This window comes from Jaculus jaculus, chromosome X (assembly GCF_020740685.1).
Source record: "Jaculus jaculus isolate mJacJac1 chromosome X, mJacJac1.mat.Y.cur, whole genome shotgun sequence".
Classification (NCBI taxonomy): Eukaryota; Metazoa; Chordata; class Mammalia; order Rodentia; family Dipodidae; genus Jaculus; species Jaculus jaculus.
In genome coordinates this window covers 151,326,286-151,346,652 of record NC_059125.1, presented here as the reverse complement: position 1 = coordinate 151,346,652, position 20,367 = coordinate 151,326,286, and the positions used below count along the sequence as shown (strand labels likewise).

Genomic DNA, 20,367 nt, shown 5'->3' with positions numbered 1-20,367 from the left:
CAATGCATAAGTCTCCAGGCTCTGAGCCTCCTAGCCAAGTGGCAGGAAGGCTTCTTCCAGAGAGATTCCTCTTGTGCGACAGACAATCTGCTAAGAGTCGGGTAACTGTTGAAAGCTACTGGTGTGTGTGTGTGTGTGTGTGTGTGTGTGTGTGTGTGCGCGCGCTCGTTTTGTATCCTGCAACTTTGCTGAAATTGTTTATTAACTATGAGTTTTCTGGTAGTCTGTAGGGTCACTTGAATATATAATCATGTCATCTGCAATCAGAGATAATTTAATCTCTTCCTTTCCTATTTTCATCTCTTATGTCCTTCTTTTGGGAGGCAAAAGGGGTGCAAGGGGGAAAGAGAAACAAGAACAATATTTGTTTGAAAGTCAACGTAATGAAATCCAATTCTGTGTATTCTAATACACGGGAGGTCAGAGCAGAACCGCTCGCTGAGTGCTCTTCAGGACCCCAGGGCAGAGCAGAGGCCAGGCTTCAGGCTTCTTGCAGGCGCGCCTTGCGAGCTTGACCAAGACTAGCGGAGGCTTTGCTGGACCCTCCTCCTCCCTCCGGAGGCTTACTGGGCTGGCTGCTCTTCTCATCTGGCTGTATTGCTGAGATCTGTCACCTGAACTCCCTCTCAGTCACCCTTGAGCCAGGAAGGAGCTGCCCTGTCCCTGGATCCCTCTGCCATTGCCCAGCCTAGGATGTCCTCTTCCTGTCTCGAACTCTTACCCTGCCATATATCCTTCTCAAGCCTTGCCTGTGTTTTACATGTTCTGGTGTCTTTGTGTGTGTGTGTGTGTGTGTGTGTGTGTGTGTTTATGCACATATGTTTAAAGATACATGCAGTGACTAGAGGAAGATATTGAGTGACCTCCTCTATCATTCTTCTACCCTGTTTTATTGAGGCAGAATCTCTCACTTAACTCAGTAGTCATTTTTGGTCAAACTAGCTACCCAGTGGCTCTCCTGTCTCTGCCCTCCTCAGCACCGGGATTAGGGAGCGCACTAGGATTTTTATGTAGTGCTTGGGATCGAACTCGAGTCCTCATCATCTTCCCTGCCCTGTACCACATTTTCTGAGAGGAAAACTTACCCGTGGCCACCGTTCAGATGTGGCAGGTGTTCTTTTGCTGAAGTGAGTGCCTTTGCTGTGTGATGCAATGCGTAAGTCTTGTCCTCACCGGTCACTCTGGGAGTGTGGGCAAGACTGGGAGGACAAGCCACACCTGAATAGTGGCCATGAGTCACTGTCAGCAGAACAGCCCTATGTGCTGAGAACATGTGCCAGAGGGAAACCTGTGCCCCCGGCTAGGGAAGGGAGGCTGGATAGAGAGAGAAGTGCAGTGGTCCCCGGGGCCAGCTGTACAGTGGCTCCCAGAGTGCACTTTCAGGGGAATGGTCAGGGTCCTGCTTCTAACATGAGGTGAGCACCAATGGACAGGGTCCGAAAAGGCAAGTGGCCCTTCCACACTCTGCCTTTATCCAGGGTCTCCCTTTTTTTTTTTTTTTTCAAGGTAGGGTCTCACTCTAGCCCAGGCTGACCTGGAACTCACTATGTAGCCTCATGGTGGCCTCGAACTGATGGCGATCCTTCCACCTCTGCTTCCCGCGTGCTGGGATTAAAGGCGTGCACCACCACGCCCAGCTAGGGTCTCTCATTTTTAAAGGGAGGTAAACACAACCATCATGGGCTATGTGCATGCTCAGGTCAAGGTCCCCATCACCCCTCAATGTCAAGGCCATGTCTAAGCTAACTAACTCTTTTTCACTCTGTGTTTTTGCCACACACATGACTTTCGAGGTTTTCCCTCCCTTTGGCTTCTGTCACAGCTGCCCATTGCCCTGGGATATCACCCATAAAAAGATGCTTCTGGGGCTGGAGAGGTGGCTTAGCAGTTAAGCGCTTGCCTGGGAAGCCTAAGGACCCTGGTTCAAGGCTCGATTCCCCAGGATCCACATAAGCCAGATGCACAAGGTGGTGCATGCATCTGGAGTTTGTTTGAAGTGGCTGAAGGCCCTGGTGCACCCATTCTCTCTCTCTCTGCCTCTTTCTCTCTCTGTCACTCTGAAATAAATAACTAAATAACTAAATCAAATAATCAAAAATTAAAAGAAAAGGAGAGGAAAATTCATAAAAAGATATGCTTCTGGAATTTCCAGCCAGAACTTGTGCTCTGAGCTTTCCACAGGGGTGCCCTGGACCTCATTCAGACATAATTAAACCTTCGACCAAGAACTTCTCACTCTGTTCCACAAAGCCATGTTCAACTGGCTCAGTTACCCCTGGCTCCCCCATTTCTCTTATTCTCCCTTCAGTTTATTGGTCCTGCAGACACGGAGGATCTCCTCCAAACCACTCTCTCACCGGGCACCAGGTGGAGCCTGAGCCTCGCCCAAGGGTAAGCAGACTATATGTCAACTATATATATGAACTCCATGTAGGTCAAGGGCAAGAGGGTCAAGTGAATTGAAAAAGACCTGATCTGGGGTCCAATGACCATGCCTTCTAGATGGTGCCAAGTGTCTACCACCATCTTACCACCTTACCTAGCTGCCAGAGGTGGGCCAGGCTGCTCTATCTGTAACTAAGGCAGGAAGAGGTGTGACAGCTGGGAAGGCAGGAATCAAGCAAGTCTTTCTGCTCACGCAGGTATCCAGAGCCTACACTATGAAGGCCTGAGGTAAGGAAGGGCCACCCTGCCACCCAGTGGACAGCCTTGGGCCCAGAGCACAGTTACCAAAGCAGCTAGCTCCCAGAGAAAGGGTGGCTACCTCAGGCCGCACGGGATCCTCAATGCCCACGACAGCTATGCAGGTGAGGTCACCCACCACCTCGTTCTCGTTGTCCCAGTCAGGCTCCTGGTTCGCAGAGAAATCTCGGTAGGCAATACAGATGGTGCGGAGGCCATCGCAAGCCATTGGCTCAATGATCTTCTTCACCATGTCATCCCGGTCCCGAGGACGGAACCCTCGGAGCTCACCATTGCTGTTTAAGATGTTGGTACACCTGGGGCGGGGCAGGGTGGAGGGGTGGGGTGGAGATGGGAGGAGAACAAGAGGAAACAGTGCCAGTCACACTGGATTAGGGTGGGACCTTAGCCAATGACTGGCGTCCTTATCACAAGCAGAGGACACAGAGATGTGTAGTCAGGGGAAGAGGCCATGTGACCTCTCCTCCTGCTTTCTGAAGGAGCACAGCCCATGCTCACTGCTTGACTTTGGGTTTCTGCTCACCAGACTTGGGGGTGGTAAATTTGTTATCTTAAACCACTAGGTTTGGGGTCGTTGGTTACAGAAGTCTCTGGACACAGAGACACAGGTGGGAAGCAGGAGACTGAGGGTCATGGCACGTTCCACAGAGTCTTTGGAACAAGAATGTGGAATGCAGGAAACCCAAAGGCCTAGACAGGAGCTGTAACTGCAGCGGGGACAAGATGAGGCAACAGCCAACTCGGGCCTTCTGGAAGGACAGGACTGGCTCCAGCCCTTGATGGGGGCATGGTACAATGGAGTGGGGTCTCACTGACAGGTGCCCCAAGGGAGAATGGCGGCTCTGGCTGTCAAGGCTAGGGGTGGGTGGGAAGAGACAGGAACAAAAGCCAGCAGGGCCTGACACTTCCCTAGGGTCATAGAGTCCCTCATGTCACTTTCAGCACTCCTAGGAGATCCACATTCCTGGGACCTCCATGTTAGAAGGGTGAGGTGAGCTGGCAAGGCAGGAGGGGGCGTTGGGGGGCAACTTGCTCCAGTCACGCAGCGAGCATGGAGCACAGAAAGAGGGCCGGGGGTGCTTCGGGAGGACACAGCCTTGGCCGTGGGTTGCAGAGGCTGTGTCTGGGCTGTCCCAGGGGACAGCATTCTGGGTGGTGCTTGATGAGCAGGTCTGCTGAGAGCTAGGAGCAGGCAGAGCCTGGAAGCACAGAAAACCCTGGTGTCCTGTTGAGAATTCTGTTTCCAAGGCACGTGGGAGGGTATGGGAGGAGCCAGGTGGGCGGGGCAGAGGGAATGGGGAGAAGAGAGAGGCCAAGGCCAGGGGGAAGTGTGCAGGCTGAGAAGGGGTAGCAGCAGCGGAGCTGCTCAGAGGCAAGGCTGCATGCTCCTCCCTTCACGGTTTTTAAACAGCTTTATTGAGAGACAACCCACCCACTGACGTGTCACATAAACACCACCACGGTCGACGTTAGAACAGTTTCATCACGTCTCAAAGAAACCCTAGGTTAGGTGTGCAAGTTTACAACTACAATGCAGCACGAGCCTACAGTGTGTCAAAAACCGAGCAAAATAAAAAGACAAAAAGAAACCACGTAAATAATAACAGCCAAGGCAGTTAAGTTGGACTTTGTCATAATCTTAAAACATTTGTTAAACATTTTGTTAAAACATGCATCTAAGAACCCTAACACTAAAACAGGAAATTATATATCAGGAGTTAGTAGACATACAAAATATATAAAGGACTTTTAAAACACAACACCATAAAAGACAGCTCAGGTCTCTAGCCTGCTCTTCCCAAGCTTTTCCTACCTATTCCCCAAAATCAATACAAAGGACTTGTACACATTGCCAGGTAGAATCACAGCAATGAGCCCACTTCTTGGCACTAGTTTTAGGTATCCCTCCATCCAGTTACACTGACAACCAAAATTAACCACCACGTATACTTAAAGGTAAAATAGCTGGTTCATATGGTAACTCCACGTTTAACTTAGGAAGAAACCATGAAAACATTTTCCAAAATGACTACCATTTTATGTTGGTTCTGCAATATAGAAAGATTTCACCTTCTTTTTATCCTCCTCAGTATTTCTGGTACTCAGGGAAATGTAAATTAAAACTACTGGGGGCTGGAGAGATGGCTCAGCAGTTGGAGGTGCTTGCTTGCAGGGCCTGACAGCCTGGCTTCAGTTCCCCAGTAAACACACAAAGCCAGATGCACATGCATCTGGAATTTGTCTACAGTGGCTAGAGGCCCTGGTGTGCCCAAACATACACGCTCCCTCCCCATATCTGTCTCTATCAAATAAATATTAAAAAAAAAACTATGAGATACCACTTTAAACCCACTAGGATGCTGATGACAATGACCATGGCAAGAACAACGGGGAAAGCGGTGGGGATTCAGACAGAGATGGGAACTAGGATGGGAACTGGACTAGAGGCTATTCATGTTATATTATAGACAAGATCTTGTCTACATTTTTCCCATGCCTTCAGCTTTGGTGTGAGGTTAAATTTAAAGGTGATAGACTAATTAATTTGGTGGAAGAAATTTCAAGGCAGCCCAGTGTTCAGCCTGTGGCATGGCTGGTTTTAGCCAAATTTAACGTGAGAACTGAAAGCAAGGAAGAAGAGGGCAGAAATATTTGGAATAAAAAAGCATGCTGTAATGTTCCAGTCAAAGAGGGTGCCACAGAGGTTGCTAGTACCACTCAAAACGGCCAAGCACCTGCACTGGCACAGTCAAAACGATGCCTGGGGGAATCTCAGGAATTAGCAAGGCCACAGCCATTACCCACCCACACAGCCATGTAGAAATGCAGGTTTGTTCCAAAGACTTTCCAGGGCAGCGTCATTTCAGAAGAGAGTACCATGATGCCCTGCTCATTCAAAAGTGTCTAACGAATTCTGAATTGTTTCCCTGGGATTCTCTCTCCACATCTCCTTCCCTTTATGAATATTCAGCTAGCAAAGGTCTCAGAGACCACAGCAGCCATGATTCAACTGGGCCCTGATACAGTTTGAGCTAGTGGCAAATCTTGGGCATGTGGTTGATTTTGCAGTTATGAAGAATGCAAGAGTGGCAGGTTTATGGTGGCTTCCACCAGATTTGAAAGGAAGGTCTGGGTTGGAGAGATGGCTTAGAGGTTAAGGCACTTGCCTGTGAAACCTAAGGACCCATGTTCTACTCTCCAGATCCCATGTTAGCCAGATGCACAAAGGTGAGGCAAGTGCAAGGTCGCACATGCCCACTAGGTGGCGCAAGTGTCTGGCGTTCAACTGCAGTGGCTGAGGCCCTGGCATGCCAATTCTCTCTCCCTCTCTCCCTCTGTCTCTCTCTCTCTAAAAATAAAATAAAATCTAATGAATAAGAGTGGAAGTAAGAGTGTTCTCTCTGCATATATTCTTTCTTTCTTTCTTTCTTTTTATTTATTTATTTGAGAGTGACAGACACAGAGAGAAAGACAGATAGAGGGAGAGGGAGAGAATGGGCGCGCCAGGGCTTCCAGCCTCTGCAAACGAACTCCAGACGCGTGCGCCCCCTTGTGCATCTGTCTAACGTGGGACCTGGGGAACCGAGCCTCGAACCGGGGTCCTTAGGTTTCACAGGCAAGCGCTTAACCAATAAGCCATCTCTCCAGCCCAATATATTCTTTCTTTTAAAGGAAGGCCTGAGAGACCAGGCAATATATGGCAATGTCAGGTTCTCTACAACAGCCCCTAGAAGGTGATGCACAGAGCTGTGGGGGTGAAACTGAAGCTTCGGTAGAGATTATGGGAAGTTAGAGATATGGAGCATGTGGTGCTCCTGCTGAAGGAAGCTGCGGTAGCCAGCATAGTGCACCTAAGGGATGGGCTGTGTAGGCCCTTTACAATTCATATCACATTGCTACGTGCTCCAGGCCCCATCAGATATGGAGCTACAGGATATAATGGTTGCCCTGCTGGTTTCAGCCCTATTTTGGTATAATGTTCACTTGCTGTGCCCCCGTTCCTCCCTTTAGGAACAGGTGTATTTATTCTGTATTTCGGAGGAGAGTTTGGACTTGGACTTTTGAAACAGTTGACAATTTCAAGGATTCTTAGGAGTAGACTGGAGGCATTTTGTGGTGCGTGATGGACGTAAGCCTTTGGCAGCCAGGGGTGGAATGCTATCATTTGGATCTGGAATGTGCTCCCGAAGGCTCATGTAGAAGCTTGGTGCTATTGGGAGGTGGTAGAAACTTTAAGGGGAGGGACCTAGCAGGGGATCTTAGGGCACTGGGGACATGCTCTTGAAGAGGACCTTGGGTCTGTGATCTCTTTATTCTCATCCTGTCCATGAAATGAGCGGCTTTTTGCTCCATCACACACTCCCTGCCATAGATCCAAAGGCAATGGGGTCAACCAAGCATGGACTAAAGCCTCTAAAACTCTAAGTCAAAGTCAACCTTCCCTCTTTTATAGGGTCTCACTCTAGCCCAGGCTGACCTGGAATTCACTATGGAGTCTCAGGGTGGCCTCTAACTCACAGCAATCCTCCTATCTCTGCCTCCCGAGTGCTGGGATTAAAGGCGTGTGCCGCCACGTTCGGCTAACCTTCCCTCTTTATAAGTTGATTTATCTGCTTTTTTATGAAATGGTCTTGCTCAAGCTGCCCTCAAACTTTGGGTTCAGGGAATTGTCTTGCTTCAGCCTCTCAAGTAGCTAGGATGGCAGGATGCCTCATTGTACCTGGCTCATGGGTTTTTTTTTTAAAAATATTTTATTTTACTTATTTGATACAGAGAAAGAGGCAGAGAGAAAGAGAGAGGGACAGAATGGGCACGCCAGGGCCTCCAGCTAGTGTAAATGAACTCCAGACATGTGCACCTCCTTGTGCATCTGACTTACGTGGATCCTGGAGAATCAAACCTGGATCCTTTGGCTTTGCAGGCAAATGCCTTAACCACTAAGCCATCTCTCCAGCCCCTGGCTCATGTATTTTAGTGATGGAAGGCTGACTAACAGAGTGTATGTTCCAGAGCTGAAGATGTATACACAAAGTCAAATTAATACATGAATGCTCATGGCAGATCATAGTATTATCCATGAGCCAAAATGGGGAAACGACCTGAGTGTGTGTCCACAGTTAAATAGGGAACCAAACATAGTCTTAGCCATGCAGTGGGGTCTGTTCAACTGACAAACAGAAATAAAGTTCAGATAGACGGAGACACCTTGAGGATGCTATGCTCAATGAAATAAACCAGACACAAAAGGCCACTTTCATGAAATGTCTAGAACAGGCCAAACCATAGAGACAAAAAAGAGATCAGCACTTCCCAAAGCTGGCAGGAGGGTGGGATGTATCTCCTTGATGAGGTCTAGGGTTTCTTTTGGGGTGGTGGAAATGCTTGCAGAGCGCCCTAATGGCGATGATTGCATAACGCCAGGAATATAGTTCATGTCACTGAACTGTACGCCACTGGTCAATTTTACGTTAGATCTATTTTAGTGCAAAAACAAAAGCAAGTGTTCGGTGCATCCCCTTCAGCCAGCCCCCAGCCGCCCTGCCCTGGCTCCTGCCTGTCACCACTCACTTTTTGAGCAGGATTTCGGAGGCCCCCTTGCTGAAGAGGCGGAAGCCACCGTCGGGCATGCGGATGACCGTGCTCATGGACTTGCGCACTGAGTTGAAGGTATACACTTTGTAAAGCTTATCCTCTGGTATCTGCTCCCGCACAGGCTGGAAGTCTTGCTTCAGGTCCAGGACAAAACCCAGCAGAGCGCACTCCGTCTTGTTGCCCACTTGCCGTGGGAGGCCGCCTTCCTTCTCTGGAGGCTGCAGGTGAGGAGAGTCAGTGTGGCTCCGGTCCCCAGCACCTTCTGTGCTTGTTCCCATCTAGCCGTGGCCACCACATAGCTAAAAGGATGGTGGCGGAGAACTGAGGTAGGCCACCCATGTGCATTAGACAGGCCATGCCTTGGCTGCAAAATAGCCCCTTATATGCAGGGTTCCCATCATTCACCCAGTCTAGAAGGGACTTCTAGAACCTGCAGACCCCACTCAGCAGTGCAAATAACCATGTCTGGGAGGAGGGCAAGCCTAGAGACTTCTCACAAAAGTTTTTGGGTTTTCCCCTCCCCCCCCCGCCTTCCTTCTCTAGCTTCCCTCCATTTCCTTCCTTCTTTCTTCTTTCTTTTTCTTTTTTTGGTGGTAATGAGGATTAAATCAATGACCTCATGCATGCCAGGCAAACACTGTACCAAATAACACTCAGGCACACCCCCAGTCCCCAAAAGATTCATAAGTGGGTCTAGGGAGCCTCTAGGACAGCTCATGCCATGCTCCCAGCCCCCTTCTCTGGCCTGGCTCACTAGTATTTTGGTGGTATAGGCACTGTTGATGGAGATGGCGTGGACCAGGAGGTCGAGGATCTTGGGGGTCAGGGCGCTTGGAGCCGGAATCTCTTTGTAGTGAGTGTCTCCTAGGTAGGACTGAACCACTGTCATGCGGTTGGTGGTGAGTGTGCCCGTCTTATCGGAACAGATGGCTGTGGCATTGCCCATGGTCTCGCAGGCATCCAGGTGACGTACCAGGTTATTGTCCTTCATCATTTTCTGAAAAGGGCACAGAGGGCATGGGAATGTTTGGGATCTTTATTTTTTAAATATTTTATATTTTTTATTTATTTGAGAGAGGGAAAAAGGCACAGAGAGAGAGAGAGAGAGAGAGAGAGAGAGAGAGAGAGAGAGAGAGAGAGAAAGAGAGAGAATGGGCACATGAGGTTCTCCAGCCACTGCAAACAAACTCCAGAGGCATGTGCCACCTTGTGCATCTGCCTTACATGGGTCCTGGGGAATCGAACTGAAGTTCTTTAGCTTTGCAGGCAAGTGCCTTAACCTCTAAGCCATCTCTCCAGCCCTGGGTTCTTTCTTCATCATGGTAAGTGCAGCAAGACACAGTCAACACAAACATGGTGTGTAGGTTGTGCTAACGATCCACTGGGAACCTCAGTCAGCTCTAGGATGGGTGGTGGTCAAACCAAGGGAGGAGGTATGTAACGTGTAACAACTCTCCTCAAATGGGGAGTTTCCAGGAAGCCACTCTCCACACCACTCATCAGCACCTTTTCTGCCAGAGCTGTCCTTTAATCACCTGTTGGCCCTGTGCCCCTCACCCCATAGTTTCTCAGGTTCTCTCATGCTTGCTCACTGCCTCCACATGGCCCAGAGCCTCTTCTGAGGCCCTGCCTCCCTGCCCTCTGGCTCCCCTGCCTGTGTCCCATAGATGCAAAACCCTAAGTCTCCCTTGCCACACACTTGCTTTCTGTATCCCTTCATTGTGTCCACAGGTGGGTGTAGTGGAGCACTATGGACAGGTAGATTAGTAAAGCCCCTGAGGTGGTTTGAGTCAGGTGTCCCCCATAAAATTAGGTGTTCTGAATGCTAGGTTCCCAATTGATGTAGATTTGGGAATTAATGCCTCTTGGAGAGAGTGTATTGTTGGGGGTGGGCTGTGGGTGTTATAGCCAGTTTCCCCTTGCCAGTGTTTGGCACACTCTCCTGTTCCTATTGTCCACCTTGTCTTAGCCAGGGGGTGATGTCCACCCTCTGCTCATGCCGTCATTTTCCTCTGCCGTTATGGAGCTTCTCCCTCGAGCCTATAAACCAAAATAAACCTTTTTCCCATAAGCTGCTCTTGGTTGGGTGATTTCTACCAGCAATGCAAACCTGACTGCAACAGTACAGTGGTACCGAGGAGTGGGATTGCTGCTGGACACCTGAGTGACTTTGACCTTTTGGAGCTGATTTTCAAGAGGAATGGGGAAGGCTTTCAAACCTTGGCCTAAGAGATGCCTTGCAGTGCTGTAAGTACAGCTTGATAGACTATTCTGGTTAGAGTAGAAAGGCCTGAATGCAGTAAGAACTATGGACTGTGAGGTTTGGCTTATGAGGGTGAGGAAGAGCTTTGCCTGGACTGGGCTAGCAGTTTGTGTGAGAAGCTTGCTGTTATGCCCGTGTCCTGAGAAGTTGTGCAGGGTTGCTTTGTGTAGAAATGGACTGGTGTGAGCAGAGGGATATGGCACAGAAAAAATGAAATTTTTGGGTCTAAACTGTTGCCCGTTCACCTGCAAATTGTTTGAGAGATTACAACCATTGAGATTGGGCCAGCTGACCTGCACTGGGGCAACAGGAAGAATGGAGGGGCCTGAGTGCTCAAGGAGTGTCCTATTCTTCAAAGTCTGCTTTATTCCCCCCCTGGATCAACAATTTGGCACCCACCTAGCATTGTGGAGTATAAGAAATGCAGGAAAGAGAGGGTCATTGAGTTTGCAACACGGTCTTGTGTTTTGGAAATGTCCATGGGCAGTGTGAAGCAGGTTTGCAGGATGCCTGCATGGAGACCCCATGGAACCATGAGAATGAACTGTGGGTTGCAGTGGAGACCTAGTGGAGATTCCAGGACCATGACATGGCTGCTGTGGAAAGCTGCCGGCCCTGATAAAGCTTTTCAGGACTGTGAGTAGCCTAGCTGGAGGGGCAGAATTGTAATGCCAGAGATTTATTGCTGGTTAGAATTATCAGACTTGGAGATTTGTCACTGGCTAGAGTTGTTGGACTTGAAGCTACAGTTTGATGTTTGCCCTGGTTGTTTTCAATCTTGTATTGGCGGAATCTTTCTTTGTTATGCCCAATGTCATATTTTGCAGTGTGAATGTTTATTCTGTGCCATTATGGGTTTTGGGGGGACTTTTTGGTATTATGGATAAGTTAAAAGATCTTGGACTATGGGGATGTATGAACATCATTGGATTTGATAAAAACTATGGGGACTTTTTAAGTTGGATGGATGCATTGTATTTTATATCACATATGGTTACCAGATGATGGGGGCCAGGGGAGGAATGTGGTGGTTTGATTCAGGTGATCCCCATAAGCCTAGGTGTTCTGAATGCTAGGTTCCCAGCTGATGGACATTTGGGAATTAACACCTCCTGGAGGCGGTGTATTGTTGGGGGTGGGCTTATGGGTGTTATAACCAATTTCCCCATGTCAGTGTTTGACACACTCTCCTGTTCCTGTTGCCCACCTTAGGTGGGCCAGGGTGTGATGTCCACCCTCTGCTCATGCCATCATTTTCCCTGCCATCGTGGAGCTTCCCCTCGAGTCTGTAAGCCAAAATAAACCTTTTCCCCACAAGCTGCTCTTGGTTGGGTGATTTCTACCAGCAATGCGAACCAGACTGCAACAGCGCCCCCCCATCCATTCTCAGTGCCTCCCCTCCTCCAGCCTTCCCCTGTCCCTGCTGCAACCAAGAGGCTCAATGACATCTCACATCTGGTTTGGGGGTCTGTGTGATGGAACGTCTTACTATATATTTTTCTTACCTTGACAGAGTAGGCCAAGGAGATGGTGACAGCGAGAGGGAGGCCCTCTGGGACGGCCACAACCAATACGGTGACGCCGATGATGAAGAACTTCACGAAGTACTGCACATAGACAGGCGTGCACTCTGCTAGCCAGACCCGGCCATCCACGACAAAGGTCTCGATCACGAAGTAGAGGACCAGGATGATGACGGTGATGGCAGACATCACTAGCCCTGCCCAGGCACAAGGGAGGGGGCCACCAGAGTGAGGAGAAGAGAGAGGGAAGGAGAGGTAACCGGTTATGTAGCTGTAGCCAGCCTGAGCCCAGCCAGGGCATTTGGGAAGGCCTGATGGACTTGGGCCATGTTTTGGGAGGCCTGGGCTAGGTGTTGCTTCTGCCCATCCCTGGGGCAGTGTGGGGTAGACAGCAGACAGCTTGTGCCTAAGGCTGTGAGGAATCAGCCTCAGAAGTTGAGGCTTTGGGCCAGTGGGTTCTGAGTTCTGCCTCTTACCTGTGATATGGGCAGAGAGCCTGGATAATAAGTGTGTGACCTGGGCCTCACTGGGGAGGGCTGGGCCAGGACCTGATGGCTCTGGCTGACCCTGCCCTGGCTCCCTGGCTGGCTGACTCATATCACCTGCCATGCTGCATGCTTTTCCCTGGGCCTATAGCACACAGCATGCTGTACCAGACTAGCCATCCTCTACAACATGACCTTGCTCGGGGCCTGGCTCTGTTCACCTCTGCACTCCAAGCACCTGGAACTGATACCGCCTTCAGAAGCCCAAGGCCCTCCAGGCCTCCAGTCCACCACCTCGGGCTTGTTCCTACCTGCTTTTCCAATCTGCACAGCCAGTTTTGTGAGTTTCCCCTGTAGCACTGACTTCTCCTTCTTGGGCACGTTGGCTTTCTTCTTCTCCCGCTCCTCCATCTCTCCACCCTCAGCGCTCTTCAGAGGCTGCATCTCCATGGCAACAGCCCCATCCTGCTTCTTAGCTATACATAGAGGAAACCCGTGATCATGGTTAGGTCATAAAAGTTAGGGCCACAAGGGCTACAAGGGGCCATCACGGGGAAACACGTGTCATCAAGTGAGGAGATAGGATTCGAAACAGCTTTGATTTCCAAGCTTAACATGGCAGATGGGTCTGTAGGTCTCCCTCTGTTGCCTCCTAACCCCAATACCCCCACACCCCAAGGTAGGCAACAGCCCAAGTGTTGTCCTAGGTGGGATATAGAGATAGTTCTCTTGCAGGAATGGAAGACAGACATAGACACAAGGAACCTGGGCATATGGACAAAGTGGCCAGTGCTGGAATGTCCCAAATCTCAGTACCTGAGAGCAGTCCTGTGGTTGAAGGAATGTTCTGGAACCCAAAACTGACTCATCTGCCCACAGACATCCAAGCCACCTCTAATGCTTCCCTCACTGCAGACTCTGAGGGCCCTGGGGCACCCTCCTCCTGGCCCAGACAGCCCTGCTCCTCGCTCAGGCTGGTCTTTCATGTCCTCCAATCGTTTCTCTGCCTCCCTCTTGGATTGACAGCTTCCCTTGCTTCTCCCCTGTGGGTTTCAATGCACCTCATCCTTGCTGCTCTTGTGGGCTCCTCCTCATCTCCCTCTTTGCCAAGATCCAGTCTTTGGCTTTGGGGCTCAAAGTAGTCCTCTCACTGCACTTGCCTTCTTTTCTTCTCCAGAGAAGGGCTCTCTGATGTAGCACCTGAAAGTCTTCCATTGTCTTTTCCTTCCTTCACCTTGGCACTATGGCCATCACCTGCCCACCTGGTAGCCAAAGCTACTCACCATAGCGCCTTCCTTCCAGCAGCTTCTGGACATACCAGGCCCCACCCAACTGGGCAACTGTAGCCTTTGGCCCCCACCTACCATTCAGCTATCAGACTGTCCCCTTCCCCTAAAGCCCTTTCAACTTTAGTTATCTTCCAAGCTCTACTGGGCTTAGCTCACCCTCTCAGTCCCTGGGTCCCCACAGCAACACAGAGAAGAGAGCTGGATCTCTGCCATTTGGATACTCACTTTGTTGCGTGACTCATGGGCACAGATAGAAGGGACCCAACCTGGGGAACTCACAGGACTGGGACCCAGGGCTTTGGGCAAGTCACCCCCTCTCTGCATCTGTTTCCTCATGTGGCCAAAGTGGACTCAGGGTGCCCATTCATGGGTAATAGTCATACACGGATAAGCTCAAGCTATGTCATTGACCTGGGAATCTACTAGCTGTCCTCTAGGTGACTGGTCTATGGACAGAGGCTGCAGAAGCCTCAGGGGACAGTGCCTCCACTATTTGGCCAGAATGGGGCCACGACAGCCATTCATCTGTCTGTAGTTGCTGCTTTGGCCCCATAGCAGCAGGTCCCTCCCCACATATGCACCCTCCCATGCCCTCCCTCCACCCAGGCTCCTTGGCTGCCCTAAGCCATGCACACAAGTTACCTCTTGTCTGGCTACTGTCCATCGCCCCATCCTGCTGTTTGCCTACAATGGAAGAGGAATTACAGACACAGAGACTTGAAAACATGGATATACGGCCACAACATACACACATACACACACACATGCACATGACAGTGTTCAGAGCCAGGGAAGAGACTGCATAGCTTGGGATTACATGGGGTAGCAAGGGAGAAGAGAGGCTTGATTGCTGGTGGCCCTGACATTAGCCATGGAGGCACTTTCTCTTTGCCCTGTACTTTCCAGGCTCTCACTCTCTCACCCACTTCCAGCATGTGGTCACCACACATACTTTTAGAATCCTGAACAAAGTCCAGTGCTTCCCACTGGAACTTGTTGGCTCTAAGCCTCACAGTGAGCTCCTAAGCCAGTCCTACATGATCCCTGGGTCAAATGGGACAGCAGGGGACAGTTTCTGGGAACATTCTGCCTTGAGCAGGGGCCCTTTGAGATGTCTGCTCCTTCAGGCCCAGCAAGAGGGCTTTACAGGTGGTCCCACATTCTGGGGCCAGCACCTTGTCTCACTGGCCTTTTCTGAAGCCACTGACATATTAAAAAAAAACCACATGTATATGGGCTGGTGCTTGCCTGCAAAGCCAAAGGACCCAGGTTTGATTCCCCAGGACCCATGCAAGCTAGCTGTACAGGGTGGCACATGCGTCTGGAGCTCATTTGCAGTGGCTGGAGGCTCTAGTGCACCCATTCTCTCCCTTCCCCCCCTCTCTCAACTAAATAAAAATATTAAAAAAGAATAAGCATATGTTTGTGTGGTGTGTCTGTCTGTGTATACATGCATGTTCATATGTGTGTGTGAGCACATATACATGTGTTCATGTGCTTGTGGGGACCACAGGTCAATGTTGGGTGTCTTCCTCAATTACTATCCACCTTGTTTCTTGAGACAGGGTCTCCCACTGAACCCAGAGTTCACTGATTTAACTACGCTAGCTAACCAGTTTGCCTGGGAGATCTGCCTCTGAGTACTTGCCTCTGAGAACCAAGACCATGGGCGTGTGCTGCCATGCCTGGCATTCACATGGGTGCTGGGGATCTGAACTCAAGTCTTCATGCTTGCTTGTCAAGCCTTTTACCAACTAAGCCATCTCCCCAGCCCCCCTCTGTGTATTTGAAAGTGATAAGAGCTATGTCCATCTCAGATCCTGCTGGACATCTCAAGGCTGTTGGCCCATCCAGGACGGGACTTGCTTAAAGCACCTGAGGCAGAGTGGTCAGGTGTCTGGGGCCTCAGGTGGTAGATGTAACCCATGGTGTCAGCCACTCCTTCTGAGGGCTGCACAGATGTGGCGACAGTTAGAAAAGCTCATCTGGCAGAAAGCTGGAAGAAGCATTCTGCATGCAGTTCAATGGGAGAGAGAGAAATCACCAGTGAAGATACTCAATAGTGGACACTGCAAGCCTTAAATTTGGCCACCCAGGCCAAATGAGCCAAGGGGTGCAATAGTGGCACGTCCATCATGGTGGAAACCAACTGCCCTCTAATTGGACTGGAGGCCCACTCCATGGGAGGGAATACATCCCTGATACTGAAAACCTACAACAGAGGTCATCATGAGCCCTAGGAGTGTAACATCTGCTGATGTCTGTATAAGTGTATATACTATGCTCATCAAACTGCCCAGTAAGCATTTCTCTTAATGTTCATACCCTTATACTAATGCTACTCTCACTTTTGGTAGAGAACCTTCTCTTTTCAGATGGCAGTGGCCTTGCGATGACTCAGAAGGCATCATGGTGCTGGGAAGAAGTGAATGAGGAGTGGTCAGCACTGAAATATCTCTATCACACCTTCCAAGGGTCAGGGTCCATTGCAGAAGAGGTGGTGGAAAGCATATAACAGTCAAAGGAAGGGTAGGACTCCTTACAACATGCTCCTCCAGACACAAAATGGCCTGGATATCCATGACCTCACAGTGTCTGACACTACCTACACAAGACCATCATAATAGGGAAAAGATGATGACATCAAAATAAAAGAGAGACTGATTGAGAGGGGGAGGGGATATGATGGAGAATGGAGTTTCAAAGGGGGAGGTGGGGGAAGGGAGGGCATTACCATGCGATATTGTTTACAATCATGGAAGTTATTAATAAAAAAAATAATAATAAATACAAATATAAAAAACCAAAAATGGAACAACAAAAAAAAGAAAAGCTCGTTTGGGAGTTACACCTGCAGTGGCCTCTATCCAGAGATGAACTAGTTAGAGCAGGAGGGGCTGGTGAGCTGATTTCCCATGTCACTGGGGATACAGAGACAAAGTATCACATAGTTGCTAAGCAATAGAGTTAGGGTCTAGGGTCCCCAAGAATGCGGAAGATGACCTTCCTAGCCATAAGTGGCCATAGATTGGGCCCTTTCTGCTCATGCCCCCTGTGTAGGTTGGGGGTGGTTCAAAGGTGCAGGGGACTTGTAGGGGAGGGGATAAACACCCCTGGACACAGGTAGGCAGTTCAGTGACAACACAGCACCACAAGGAGGGAATTGCTGGAAGCTCTGAGGCTGTGCAGATCCAAAGGCAGGATGATAATAGAGCCAACCTTCATTCGGTAGGGCAGGGGCTCTGTAGAGAGGGAGGGAGACTCGGGGTGAGCATCGCCAGAGATGGACTGGAGTGAGACAGAGCACAGAGGGGAGGGAGGAACCCTCCAGGAGAAGTGAGAGGAAGGGCAGAGCATGCCCAACAAGCTGGTTGTCCCACAAGGGTCAGGGAGACAGTGGGGGGAGGCACAGCTGCTCCCCCAACCAGGGTCTCTCCAAGAAGTTGACCCACTCTGACTCCTAAGTTGCATTGCTCCAAAGTGCTGGAGAAGTGAGGGGCCTGTCTGGGAGGGGCTAGACAAGTGTGGTTAAGTTCAAAGAGGAGAGACCTAGGACTGAGCCGTGAAGGATATTTAAAGGACAGATCAGGAGTCTAGAAAGGAGCCAAAGGCAACACCAAGGCAGTGCAGGTTACATTACCCCAAGAGAGAGACCCTTGGCTGCAAGGGAAAGGGGTGGGTTCTCTGGGGGATCTATGTGGAAGGGGCTCCCTGCCAACCAGCCAGAACCAAGACAGTATCAGGCAGGGTCACGTAGACTAGGGATGACAACTGGGCCCCGCTGAGGTTCAGGACACACTGATCACCTGCGTGTATGCTCCTAGAGCTCTCATGACACTGGATTGAGCCCTGTAGAAACAGGGGTTTTGATGTAGTAAGGAAGAGATGGCTGAGGGCCTCGTCTGCCTGTAGCAGGTCAGCCCAGACCATCAGGGGACATAGCCCATGTGTGGTGGTTCGGTTCAGGTGTCCCCATAAACTTAGGTGTTCTGAATGCTTGGTTCCCAGCTGATGGAGATTTGGGAATTAACGCCTCTTGGAGGCAGTGTATTGTTGGGGGTGGGCTTATGGGTGTTATAGCCAGAGTTCCCTTGCTAGTGTTTGGCACACTCTCCTGTTCCTGTTGTCCACCTTATGTGGGCCAGGAGGTGATGTCCACTCTCTGCTCATGCCATCATTTTCCCCTGCCATCGTGGAGCTACCCCTTGAGCCTGTAAGCCAAAATAAATCTCTTTTTCCCACTAGCTGCTCTTGGTTGGGTGATTTCTACCAGCAATGCGAACGTGACTGCAACAGTAAAGTGGTACCGAGGAGTGGGATTGCTGCTAGACACCTGACTGTGTGGCTTTGACCTTTTGGAGCTGATTTTCAAGAGGAATGTGGGAGGATTTGAAACCTTGGCCTAAGAGATGCCTTGCAGTGCTGTAAGTACAGCTTGATAGACTATTTTCGTCAGAGTTGAAAGACCTGACTGAATGCAGTAAGAACTATGGACTGTGAGGTTTGGCTTATGAGGGTGAGAAAGAGCTTTGCTTGGACTGGGCTTGCAGTTTGTGTGGGAAGCTTGCTATTATGCCCATGTCCTGAGAAGTTGTGCAGGGTTGCTTTGCATAGAAATGAAATGGTGTGAGCAGAGGGATATGGCACAGAAAAAATGAAATCTTTGGGTCTAAACTGTTGCCTGTTCACCTGCCAATTGTTTGAGAGATTACAACCATTGAGATTGGGCCAACTGACCTGCACTGGGGCAAAAGGAAGAATGTAGACTCTTTTGGAGGGGCCCAAGTGCTCAAGGAGGGTCCTGTTCTTCAAAGTCTGCTTCATTCCCCCCCCCCCCCGGATTAACAAATTGGCACCTACCTGGTATTGTGTACTATAAGAAATGCAGGGAAGAGAGGGTCATTGAGTTTGTAACACGGTCTTGTGTTTTGGAAATGGCCATGGGCAGTGTGAAGCAGGTTTGCTGGTTGCCTGCAGAGAGACCCCATGGGGTCATGAGGATGAACCGTGGGTTGCAGTGAAGACCCAGTGGAGATGCTGGGACCACGAGATGGCTGCCAAGGAAAGCTGCCGACCCTGATGAAGTTTCACAGGACTGTGAGTAGCCTAGCTGGAAGGGTGGAATTGGAATGCCAGAGACTTGTTGTTGGTTAGAATTATCAGACTTGGAGATTTGTCACTGGCTAGAGTTGTTGGACTTGGAGCTACAGTTTGGTATTTTCCCTGTTTAAATCATGTATTGCTTGAGTATTTATTTGTTATGCCCAGTGCCATCTTTTACAGTGTGAATGTTTATTCTGTGCCATATGGGTTTTGGGGTTTTGTTTTTTTTTTTGGTATTATGGCTCAGTTAAAAGACCTTGAGGGCTGGAGAGATGGCTGAGTGGTTAAGCGCTTGCCTGTGAAGCCTAAGGACCCCGGTTCGAGGCTCGGTTCCCCAGGTCCCACGTTAGCCAGATGCACAAGGGGGCGCACACATCTGGAGTTCGTTTGCAGAGGCTGGAAGTTCTGGCGCGCCCATTCTCTCTCTCTCCCTCTATCTGTCTTTCTTTCTGTGTCTGTCGCTCTCAAATAAATAAATAAATAAATAAAATTTTTAAAAAATTAAAAAAAAAGACCTTGAATTATGGGGATGTTTGAACATCATTAGGATTGATAAAAACTATGAGGAGGGCTGGAGAGATGGCTTAGCGGTTAAGCGCTTGCCCGTGAAGCCTAAGGACCCCGGTTCGAGGCTCGGTTCCCCAGGACCCACGTTAGCCAGATGCACAAGGGGGCGCACGCGTCTGGAGTTCGTTTGCAGTGGCTGGAAGCCCTGGCGTGCCCATTCTCTCTCTCTCCCTCTATCTGTCTTTCTCTCTGTGTCTGTCGCTCTCAAATAAATAAATAAAAAATTAAAAAAAAAACTATGAGGACTCTTAAAGCCATACTAAATGTACTGTATTTTAGATATCAGTTTATGGGAGCTAGGGGTGGAATGTGGTGGTTTGATTCAGGTGTCCCCCATAAACTTAGGTGTTCAGAATGCTAGGTTCCCAGCTGATGGAGATTTGGGAATTAATGCCTCCTGGAGGCAGTGTATTGTTGGGGGCAGACTTATGGGTGTTATAGCCAGTGTCCCCTTGCCAGTGTTTGGCACACACTCCTGTTCCTGTTGTCCACCTTATGTGGGACAGGAGGTGATGTCCACCCTCTGCTCATGACATCATTTTCCCCTGCCATTGTGGAGCTTCCCCTCGAGCCTGTAAGGCAAAATATGCCTCTTTTCCCACAAGCAGCTCTTGGTTGGGTGATTTCTACCAGCAATGCGAACCTGACTGCAATACCATGGATACTTCTGGATGCCAGCAACACCTCCAGCTCATTTTCCTGCTCCAGAAAGGAGAAATTCTATAAGTCGCCTTGGACTGGAGCTATCTTGTCCCTGTGTGGCCAAAGACTGACTGCCACCTTTCCAGCTTTCCCCCATGGAAATCTCTGCTCCCTAGTTAGTGGGGACTGCAGGGAGAGGC

The 20,367-nt window shown here is 49.8% G+C and overlaps 1 protein-coding gene across 1 annotated transcript in view; it reads right to left on the bottom strand.

The window, feature by feature from the left end:
* Atp2b3 (ATPase plasma membrane Ca2+ transporting 3) overlaps positions 1-20,367 on the bottom strand; it is a 75,538-nt gene that overhangs the window by 27,261 nt on the left and 27,910 nt on the right. The window contains 6 exon segments of the mRNA XM_045140703.1: positions 2,765-2,999; positions 8,272-8,513; positions 9,050-9,292; positions 12,064-12,278; positions 12,878-13,042; positions 14,498-14,539. Of these exon segments, the coding sequence (XP_044996638.1) occupies positions 2,765-2,999; positions 8,272-8,513; positions 9,050-9,292; positions 12,064-12,278; positions 12,878-13,042; positions 14,498-14,539 (1,142 nt within the window).